This window comes from Pholcus phalangioides, unplaced genomic scaffold (genome assembly GCF_987345545.1).
Source record: "Pholcus phalangioides strain wild (caught in Gottingen) unplaced genomic scaffold, Ppha-v1.0 ptg000022l_1, whole genome shotgun sequence".
Taxonomy (NCBI): domain Eukaryota; kingdom Metazoa; phylum Arthropoda; class Arachnida; order Araneae; family Pholcidae; genus Pholcus; species Pholcus phalangioides.
In genome coordinates, this window is record NW_028301615.1 from 32,170,072 (window position 1) to 32,182,173 (window position 12,102).

Consider the following 12,102-nt stretch of genomic DNA (forward strand, 5'->3'; position numbering starts at 1 on the left):
ATGAGCTTCGATACAGACACACTTGTGTGAAAGTCTTTGACCGTAAATTGTTTCACTTTTTTTCTGTTCTTGTGTGTAATTTTACTATTATTGTCAATCTACTCTTCTTCGGTGGCATTAAAAGCTTTTCGATAACCGTTTTTAAGGGAGTGACAGCAATATAACGGAACGGTATTTATTATGAATTGAATATACAATTATTTATGTGAATATATGTACCGTGAGTTTCCGTAAATAAGCGGTATAATAGTCGAATCTAGAAAAAAAGACATTGGAAAAAAATTTTGAAAAACGATGCAGCTTCTTATAAGCCGCATGTAAGTCATTTAAGAGCTTAAAAATTTATAAAAATTTTAATTAAAACTTATTATTGTACACTCGAAAGAATTTCTGCTTTAAAAATCATTGATAATTTTATATTGCCAATTAAACTTGTTTTTTTTTAATTATCATAGAGTAAGAATATTGAAAAAAAATCATTTGACTCTTGCCAGAAAAAAACCCAACAAAAAACATTGGATAGACTGAGAGTGAGAATATCCTTCTGGTCCGTGAAAACTTTTGACTCATTCGTATTAAATATTACATGGTTCTTTCAATGTTTTGAGTTTCATTTCTTTCTTAGCCGTCAGCTCTGCGAATTATATTCATTTTCTGCCCCGGCCAGAAATTATTTCTTCAGAGTGGTTTTTCTCAGCGGTCCGCAACTTATTTCTTCCATTTGCTTATTTCTTGGCGGTCCCCAAATTATTTTCTCCATTTATATATCTTTTGGCAGTCTGCAAAATATTTCTCCTATACAGGGTGGAAACTATCGACAGCCCAATACTTACGTACGTGATTCCTTGTGAAAAACGAATGCAGAAAACTGTTTTAGGATCGTACAAATATTTAGACAGTTATAATGTTTTGAATTTTTGTGACGTATCAGTTTTATAACGGCCAGTTATGCACCAAACATACGAAGAAGTAAATTTTTTCCCCAGCAAAAATACTTGCAGCTCTTGAAAAATGAACTGAAATAATAAACCCCGTTGGAAGTCAAATTCGGATTTTTTTTTCATGATTGGCGCCTTTTCTCTCGATGTACTGTGATGTCATAACCTTTTTATTACGTGTGAGCTTCGCCCGCTATATTGACAAATTTATAATCTGATTTTATTGAAATGTTAGCCTATGTGAGAAACTGTTTAACCAAACAACACTCTTTTGCCAAAATGTGGTAATTTGCTCTCCCACATGTTAAATATCTTTTGAGGGAAGGTGCACACAGTACATACTGTTTCTGCTGAACAGTTTTTTTTACCTTGTGTCTTTCGAATTAGATCACATATTGATCAATAAAACAGGGTATTATTTTTTGAGCAATTTTAAACTTTTATCGAATCTGTTAAGCGTAAAAAGCTTCAATGAAGGATGTAAAACTGGTAGCCTGGTGAAGATGACTGGTGGAAACGGTAAACTAATAACACCGATTCAATCGGAAACTTTTTATCAAACTAGTCATTTTATTAACTTGATATGTTTAAAATAAGCAGGTGTTTTGGATTTTTTTTCTATTGATTATTCATTCAGTCACATTTCATACCAAATTCAACATGTTAAGAAAACCGTGAACAACAAATCTAGCCCAATTTTTCTTATCTTCATATTTTGCCTACCAAATAAATAACCCTAGAAGCTTTTTTGAGATTGATAAAATATTAATTTCATTCATTAGATTTTCTTTGCCCCATAAGAGCGGAAAATATCAATTTAAGCACCAATTAACAATGTAGCCTTATATATTATCGTAATTTAGCTGCACTGTTAATTGGAGCTTAAATTGATATTTTCTGTTATTATAGTGTCAAAGAAAATCTGCTAAATGAAATAAATATTATCAATCATAAACATTTTTTTTTGTAGTTAGCAACTCTAACAACTGCATTGATAAAGAAAAATTACAAAAGGAAACTCAAGTTAACAAATTGATTGATGACATTTACGAACAATCAATAAAGCTATATTAAACCTCGATCAAAATTATATGAAGATAATTTTTTTTCAAACCATATCTATAGCTCCAAGCTACAGAATCCAAGGGAAAATAACGTACAATATCATGACGATGAATAAAAATTAATTTCTACACCAGGAAATGTTTTTCGATGAAATCGGTCGAGTTGAAATAAAAATAAATCTAGAATCGATTCTCGTTGACTTTTTCCATCATTTATTCTCAGAGAAATAACGATAAAAACGGTGGAAAGAGGACCGTCGTGAGCAAAACAAAAAGTACACAATAATGAATAAGTAAATAAATAACGGCATCGTGGATGGATGATAATAATTATTTATAATGATAATAATAGTGTTTTTCCCGTTATCGCTGGCTCGGTAGCACAACGAGGAAGGATTCCCATACTATTCTAGTTTCTCGTAATTCGAGGAGAGTCTTGTACTTTTCTTCATCCTCGTGGATCGTTACAAAAGGATTGAAATGGTGATGGCGATGATAATGATGACGTGTTTTCGGTCATTGGGGCAAAGTTTGCTTCTTCTTAAACTCCAAGGTCACGTGAGATTTTCTTGAGTCTTGTCTTGAGTGTATTTAACCACACGGAGAAAAATCGGGTTTTTTCATCCGAAAAGAGAGATCAAGAAGAAGAGAAACGGGGTTTTTTGTTTCTTTTCGGTATCAACACACAGCCATGTTGCGTGTGACCTGTTCGGGGCAGAATTTTGCTCGAGGATCTCAATATGTAGTAGTGCATTATAGGTTTTAGCATTCTTTCTTTCCCAGAGGAACGAACTGGTTGTGAACTGGTGATTACGGGGTACAAAGCATCGAGGAGTTCTCGATATGAGAATAAGATCTAAGGTGAGGTGATTGAAGATCACGAAAGAATTGGTTACCAAAAAAGGCACCATACAAAGTATTTCTGTCGTGATAGATAGAAATTTTAAATTTTGGAAAATTTAGGTTGATCTCTATAAGCATTTGGGAACGCAAGTTTCGTGCGTGGAAAGTACTGTTTACCAATAGTGACTTGAAGGAAACATCTTGATTTAAGAAATCCAATGCGCTTCGGAAATGCTCCAAAAAAAATAGAACAATTTCAGGATATTATTACACGATTTTATTCATACAACGATATTTATAACTGTCGTTATATGAAGTGTTGATACCGCCACTTTGTAGTTTACACTAGTAATGTCGTTTTACTAAGTTTATTAGACGAAAATTTATTGCTTAAATCCATTTTGGAAAGCTATATGGGAAACATTCGTTCGTTAGCTCGTTCCGAAAAAAAACTTTTCGGAAGAACTATATTGACTAAATATGCGTTTCCTATTGTGTGTAGTCTGCTTGGGATATAGATGATATACGCACACACGCTGACATGGTGGGACGAATCTAAAAATATGTACAATGCGTTAAAAAAAACTTTTTTCTAACTATTATTCATTATTTCATTAAATTTATGGTAGAAATTTGGGTTACTTCTGTATGGGAATTCAATAAAAATGCAAACAAAGTCTATTTTAAAACGTCTGAATTTTCTTTATATTCTAAAAGGAAAAAAAAATGGGTCATATTATTGGGAAGGGGATTTTGGCTCTCTTCAAATACAAAACCTAAAAAAAAAGCAACACGAAGATTGATGGGACTTCACAGAAGTTCCAAATTCATTCAAAAAATGAACAAAAAGTCAAAATTCACTTCAAAGAGACTTGAAACAACAAAAAAAATGGAAACCCGTTCCGTTTGTCAAAATCTGTTCCAACATTTCTCGACATGTTTCCACGACGTGAGACATTCGACGTCGTTCTAGAAACTCGTAGACACCGTTCACATGAGAATCTCCTTGAAAAAGCTAAAAAAAAAAAAAAAAATTGTTCTACATTTTCCTACAGTTGGTTATAAAGCGTAGCGAAACGTTCATCACCCCCCTGTGTATATTTATTCCTTATTCTATTCCATTTCGTCTTGTTGTTGAAGTGACGGAAACAGAAAAGAAAATATTTTGATTCTTTTGTCTTTCCAACAGAAAGAAAGAAAAAAAAGTCACAAAAGCATGGCGATCAATTTGTCAGCATGTGCTTCTGACCCAAACACACACACACAGAGAGAGAGGAACCATTTCACGCTGCGCTTAACTAAAACAAAGCCTATTTTCAGACTTCAAGTTCAGAAGAAAATAAAATTTCACTGCAAACACACATATTTATTTCTTCAGGCTGTCGTATCTTCCATAATTTATAGTGCTAGAAGCGCACCCCACAGCAGTGCTTCTCGTTGAGGACGTTTGTATGCATATGAACCATTTTTCTGTATGTCTTTTTGAAAAGTAAAACGTGATTGATGATTCGTTCAGAATATTTTTGAATCGGAATAGGAGACACAGATTTCACATGGTTTTTTTTTTAAATATTCTTTATCTCTGATCTGGACACCGTGGATTTTTATATGAATCATATGAATTTTGACGTCTACAGGATGAATGACACCGAGATATGTTGTGTTGGTTGGGGGGAAAATGTGGTTAAAGTCTCTGAGACGTTAAAATATACGGACCAGTTTCGAGTGTGACTCCTTTGCTGCTAAAGGTAGAAATCCGAGACCCCATTGTTTCACCAGTTGGTGTATGTTTTTTTGAAAGGACGTTTTCGACTGTGAGAGTGGCCGAGTATTCAAAATGTCCTTCGCCTCGTCATCTCGGACTATCTGTTCTCTCTCTTTTTTTTTTTTTGGAGTGGCGAGTGACCGAGGAGGCAAAGTCACATATGTGACAAAGGATTGAATGTCGTATTGGTTCTAATCAAAGCCTCCCTCTCTAGGTGTGGGAGTAATTTTATTTTATGTAATGACTGAGTCTGGAAGTTCAGGTAAAATGTCAAATGCTTATTTTTCCCAATTTTCGAACTCATTTTGCGGAAAACGCCTTTTTTTCCCATTTTTCCTGACATAAATACCTATTTTAACATTGTTTTAAATTTACCCGTGAATTTCAGAGGCTATATTCTGAAGAACTTTGGATATTTTGAGCATGGAAAACTTCGAAAGATCTGATCTTTTTAAAATCTCTAACACTTAGTATTAATTATCATCAGAAAGCCCCCTCCCCTTTAAACGCAAATAGGTGGAAGTGCCTGAGAGATAAAGAACTTGGTGTTGATCTGCATTAACTTTGCTTGAGCCGGATGGTGTTAGGTGTGAATGTTTTTGTTACAAACGAACGCACGAAGGGCTTTTTTTTTCGTGCAGGAAAAATTAAGTTGAAATTTTTGTCAATAGAGAGCGTGGCATGGAAGTCTTTGGAAATATGCAGATGAGAGCCCTACAAAATGCAGGGTGAACGATTAAAAGCTCACTTCTGAATTTTCCTGTAACTGGCGCCTGTAACCTTGTGTGACAAGATTTTCATTGCGATGTTGACCATCAGTTGGATAAAACACTATTGATGAAGTTGTTTTATCTTAACCAGGAATCACCTTCTGAAACTTTCGAGCGTTTTGGACACAGAAGAGATTCAAAACAGGTTCAGGTCGAATCATTCCTGCCGGACTGGTTTCCAGCACTCTCTGTCGATAAAAATGTGATATATTTTCCTGTACCTTAAAAAAAATCCCCCATTCGTGAGAATAACTCTCAAACCGCATTCAAAAATATACCAAGTTTTATTAAATTTTCAACCCTTTACAAATTTATAGGACACCCTGTACTCAAATCCAATGTTAGTAGTAAAACTTTTGACGATGAGAGGTCGTAACTCTCTAACATACAGCCCATATAGGAGAATCAACAACCAAAAATACAAAAAAAAAAAAAACTAAGACGCGCATATTGCCAAGAAATCGGTTTAAAAGCCTTTTCACTATTATATTCCTACAAGCAATATTTTATATTTTAGTCACAGACGCAGCGGGAACTTCCATTACAATCGGAATCTGTCATCATGAAGGATAAGCGAACATAATCTTCTAAATTTTCGAATCAGGAGACCATTTTTCTCAGCCATTGTTTCAAATTCTTTCAAGAGCTGATTTTCAGCATCAAAAAGAAAATAAAGATGGAAGGAGACGACCTTTCTCCTGTAAAAAAAAAAAAGGTCGTAAGAGAAATCCCATACGCGCCTGAACATAATTCTTCGTCCTCCACCCAATCTAACCTGTACCAGAAATAATAGTGTAAAAAAATGAAGTAAAATAGGTCTATAGTGACCCGGTTTCGTGCTCCCCATATTCACCATTTTTTGTTGTTACGAGTTTTGTGCATGAAATATGTTTTATAAGTTATAATAATAGTGGAGATACATACATACATGAGTGTGGTTTTTTTTCCCAGCAGCAGTAACAGGTTGTTGATGCATGGTGTGATGTTTTAAAAGGGAGGAATCGTGGTTAACGAAAATGTGCGTGAGACCTTATGAGAAAGGACGATTGCTTTTTTCAAGTAGCAGATTAGGCCCGGCTACACACGCATTTTTTGTTTTGTTTTGTTTCTCCATAATGCAAGTAGGGCTTAATGCGTTCCCTTGACCCTTTTCGTGGGTGTAGTGAGAAATGACCACGCACACAGGTTGGATATAATCCGGTGAGAACTAAAGGTCTATACGGCTCTTGACATTCAGGTCCGGCAATCGAAATAGGAATTTATTTTGGACCGATTAATGGGGGGTGGGGGGTTATCAACGCATGACCTCGCGGGAGCTTTACACGGTAGCCTGCTGACCGTTTTTAGGAAATACAGTGAAATCTTGATACAACGATACTTTTGCGGACGAAGAAAATATATTATATCGTTGTGGAGGGATTATCGTTGTATCGGGAGGTGGCGGTTTAGTATTTGACTTTATGCGTTTCCGAACAAGACTTGAAAAAATATCGCTGTAGAGGGATTTCATCGTTGTAGCGAGGTTTAACACTGTACTTAAAAAAACCATTGAAACACTATCAAATGTAGCTCGCATTTTAGGGGAGAAGGTGCCTCCAAATACTTTGTGGGGGCGGGCCCTGGATTTCGTTATCTCAGGAGGGAAAAGTCGGCATAAGGAATACTTTGAAAACAACACCTTAAAAAAAAAGTTTTAGAATTTTTGGAAGAAATAATTTCGAAAAACATTGAAAATAATAATTTCAGAATTACTAAAAGAATTTCAAAATTATTAAAAGAATTCCAGAATTAGTGAAAGGAATAATTCCAGAATTATTAAAAGAATTCCAGAATTAGTGAAAGGAATAATTCCAGAATTATTAAAAGAATTCCAGAATTAGTGAAAGGAATAATTCCAGAATTAGTGAAAGGAATAATTCCAGAATTAGTGAAAGGAATAATTCCAGAATTAGTGAAAGGAATAATTCCAGAATTAGTGAAAGGAATAATTCCAGAATTAGTGAAAGGAATAATTCCAGAATTAGTGAAAGGAATAATTCCAGAATTAGTGAAAGGAATAATTCCAGAATTAGTGAAAGGAATAATTCCAGAATTTCTAATAGAAATAATTCCAGAATTTCTAATAGAAATAATTCCAGAATTTCTAATAGAAATAATTCCAGAATTTCTTATAGACATAATTTCAGAATCACAGAAAATAATAATTCCAGAATTAGTGAAAGGAATAATTTCAGAATTAGTGAAAGGAATAATTTCAGAATTAGTGAAAGGAATAATTTCAGAATTTCTAATAGGAATAATTTCTAATAGGAATAATTTCTAATAGGAATAATTTCAGGATTTCTAATAGGAATAATTTCAGGATTTCTAATAGGAATAATTTCAGGATTTCTAATAGGAATAATTTCAGGATTTCTAATAGGAATAATTTCAGGATTTCTAATAGGAATAATTTCAGGATTTCTAATAGGAATAATTTCAGGATTTCTAATAGGAATAATTTCTAATAGAAATAATTTCTAATAGGAATAATTTCTAATAGGAATAATTTCAAAATTTATGAAAATTCGTAATTAATAAAAAAAATAATTTAAGAATTTCTAAAAAAAGATTTAATAAAAATTTTAATTTCAGGATTAATTAAAATAATAATTTCCAGAAAAAAAAGGACACTTCCCGTTGTCAGACAAAATTTTTGGCTCCATGGTGTTTGTTATTGAGAGGTTGTACTGTTGAACCAAATTATATACACATCAAAATTTCTCGGAAGCAAAACTTTGTTTATCCTCTAAAATTTACTACTTTGAAAATTAAATTCTTATCATTCACTTGATCGACAAGAATTTGTACGGAAAACTATCCTGTGAAGAATTAATGTTAACATTAGTTCCTTATTTATCGTATGAAACGGACAAAATCACGCTGTTTACTCTTCAGTTGTTAACGCGTGAGAAAGTGAATTAGGTGACGCCTTTGCAGGTAAGTTAAAAATGCCTATTCCTTTCGTAACGAGCACCGTAATAGCTTTCGGAATTTTTCTCACACAATTCAGCACCGTTTTGGGAAACTATCCTAACTCCTTTATAAGGATTTGCGGGGAAAAAAAATTAAATAATAATTATACTCTTTTTTCCCCTCCCCCCTTACGTTTTCTTGGGTATTAGATAATTTCAAATGCTATTTAAAGATATCTTCAGAGATCTATTTGTATATATGATAATGAAGAAAGGTCGGCTTTTATATGAGATTATTATATATAGCTTTTCTCATTGAAGCCGAGTTAGTTTGTGAGTGTTTTTGAATGTCCGTTTCGAGGGAAATGGAAGAAAAGCCATTCAGAAGAATCTGCTTTAAAGTAAGTGCTGGTCCCGTTAGGATTGGCTCTCGTGTACATAAAATGGCCATGAGACACAAATAGCCGTAGTTAATAACTATACGATGCTGATAAATTTTTGTATTTAAAATATCAATCATACTCATGAAAGTTTTAGCGACAGAGTTACGTTAATAGTTACAGGGATTTAAAATGTCACAAAGTATCATCTCTTCTGCGACGATGGACTTTGGGATCCTTTCAAAACACTCCATAAAAGGTTTCTGTACAAATATATAAATACAAACGCAAAAGCCACAACACACAAGTTGCCAATGAGGTGGCAGAAAAAGCCCATAAAAAATATGAATGACAAATATAATTAAAATACAGCAACCCAATATAAAAGCATTTATTTCAAAAATATTCAATAACATATAACACACTGAGGCTGAGAAAAAGCCATCTACAGTCGAATCCCGTTTTATAGAATTTATAGCGAAAATCTCGTTTTAACGACACTTTTCTAATCCCACAGATAAATTTACATAGGAACAATGCAAAAACCTGGAATTCCCTTATAACGAAATTTCGCTATAATGAAGTGATTTACCTGGTCTCTTGGGAGTTCGGTATAACGGGATTCGACTGTATCTCTCTCTAAACCGTCCCACCCGGGGACCATTTCCTGAAGAGAGGCTACTAATGTTTCTACTTCAGCGCCTCACGCCACAGCGCGTGAAATAAGGAAGGAAGGGTCATGTCTCCAGTGGTGTAGATGGTAGCATGCTTGCCCGGTATGCAAGAGCGCCTGGGTTCGAGTCCCGGCGGAAACGTGATGACTTTTCTTTCCGAGTTCACCTCAGCATAATATCCGGAAAATAACTGTTTCCTTGATGTAATACACTGCCCATAAAAAAGATTATGGTTGTATGAATCTAAGTATGGATAGCTTCTCGATTTATCCCACTATGTTTATCGTATTTCTTTTTAAACGTGTCAGTTGTGTTAGAATTCATGACCCCTGGAGATAAACTATTCCGTTTATTGACAATTCTATTAGAGAGAAAAACTCCCTGCGACACCCCAACCTGGAATTGACGGTGATATTTTAGTAACTCATGGTTCATCCCATCCATTCCGTTGGAAATTTTGAACACTTCGATCATATCCCTCCCTCCCCGACACCTGCGTTCTACAAATGTAAAAGTATTCAAGCAATTAAGTTCTTTCTTTAAGTGGTGCTATAAAAAGGCACCACTTTTTCAACTGGTGGTCAAAAATTGAACTATTTGTATTGAATTGTTCTTTTCCCCCATTGATTCATGTAGCCTATGTACCAATTTTCATCAAAGACTTCCATCAGAATGGGCGCTACATATGTCTGAATAGCGTCAGTTTATTTATAACCACCCTGTACTTCATACGCCCATCCGAATTTGGCTCAAAATTCGTATAAATAAATAATGGTTTTGTGCCGTCCCTTTTTCCCCTATAAACGACATCATGGAGACAATTCAGAACCAACGAATCACCAGGGGTGCGTTGCTCGTGACTTTTCGTCCCCTACACTTCACACTCAGCAAATCATCTCAGTACGAAGTCTTAGCACTAGTAGCGTGGAACTACCTTCGAAAAAAGCTTCTCTGGACAATCTTTTTCTATAGATACAACCAGGGCCGCAACTGGATGGAAACAAGCGGGTCTGATGTCCCGGGCATCAGTTCAGAGAGGGCGTTGAATTCAAACTTAGACCGCTTCTTCAACATAACTCGTAGGCGCAAAAAACGCATTCTAGACCAAGAATCTATTTGCGGACACACCACCGTATATATATATATTCCAATTCCGTTTCGAAACCCGTAAGAAAGAAACATCTGCAAACCCAAACAAACCCACCCAGATGACTTCGAAAGATAATCAACTGACCCTCTATATAACCACGAAAAAAAACTAACTAAAAACGTGATTGTACGTAATTTATAATAATTTTCTCGAATGAAAAGTAGGTTGATGATCAAGCAATAATATGCATCCGATGAGAGAGAGAGAGGGAGAAGAAAATGTAAATAAATGATGTGAGGGGAGAAGGTTGGTGAATTATACTGCTCTTTATAACAATAGGGTGTGGTATAATCTCCATGGCCATCTCGAAGATATACCTTACGCTCAAGGTTGAAAGACTACGCCTTTATCAGAAAGGAATCGAGTGAGGCGATCCTGCTGAATCTGTTGGTATATATTTAAAACGTGCAGCAAGAAGATTAAATACCATCACACACGAGGCGGTATACGCAACAATACGTATAAGTAGGTATATCTCACTAACCTTGGCTGTAGTCATTGGCGTGTACTAATGCGCATAACAGGACCACTGCTGGTATGTGCAGAGATAATAATCGGCCTGAAAGCGGATGCCGTTGCGCCCACCTTGAGGCCATGGTGGAGATATGTTTATTTATGGTGAGCGTGTGTTGTCAGCTCCCAAAACGTGGCAAAATCTGAAATAACAAGGAAATGAATTATTTTCATGATGTAAATGATTGAATTCACAATATAATTATTGTAATGCAGGATATCATTATATGTATATAGTGAAAAATTTAAGAAACCGCAACATTAAGATGATACTTATAGAGTAATATAGTCAGATATTATGAATCTGTGTGTTTCAGTATAGAATCGATGTATAAAGAATGTTGAACGAAATAATGATTAATACTTTTGATTGTATTTTAAATTAAATAATGATTTTTGTTGATTATATTTCAACATTTTAACATTATTTTTGTTTAAAGTATTTTTCAAATAATTTCTTGGGCCAGAATTGCACTGTAAAAGTTTGATAAAATATCGTTTACAAATCTTGAAAAATGCAATCAATAGGCTTATTGGTTGTTTTTTTTGTTCAAGTTTTGTAAAAGATCTTTATCAAACTTATATAATGTAATTCCGTCTTTGACACAAATATAATTTTTCTCGAGCAAAAATAGTTTTCCAAACAAATTATTAGGCAACGATAGCTTTCCAGCCACTCCCCGGACATCTCTTTTCCTTATATGCACAGCAACAGAGTTTTTACAATTTCTGATGTAAAAACAGCTTTTCCAAAAAATTCTTGAACAACACTACTTGCTTAAGACAAAATTTCTTGAATGAGAATATTTTCCCAGGCAAATTTCTTGGACAGCAATAGGCTTGCAGATGATTTCCTAGATAGCAAGTTTCTCACGAGATTTTCTGAACAACAATACCTTTCTGGGAACACTTTTTAGGCAAAAAAAAACGTTCATTTCTTAGGGTTTCTAAACATTTTCCGGACAAACATTCACGTCATTTCTAATTTCCTGGAACAAAAAGGTTTCCAGGCAATTGCTTGAAAAAAAAAAAGATTTATGGGAATTTCTTG

The 12,102-nt window shown here is 34.5% G+C and overlaps 1 protein-coding gene across 1 annotated transcript in view; it reads right to left on the reverse strand.

Annotated features, from left to right (window-relative positions):
- Cad96Cb (protocadherin Fat 4-like Cad96Ca) overlaps positions 1–12,102 on the reverse strand; it is a 113,027-nt gene that overhangs the window by 53,431 nt on the left and 47,494 nt on the right. The window contains exon 2 of the mRNA XM_089249600.1: positions 11,023–11,194. Within this exon, the coding sequence (XP_089105726.1) occupies positions 11,023–11,134 (112 nt within the window). The 5' untranslated portion in view covers positions 11,135–11,194. The remainder of the gene's footprint in view (positions 1–11,022; positions 11,195–12,102) is intronic.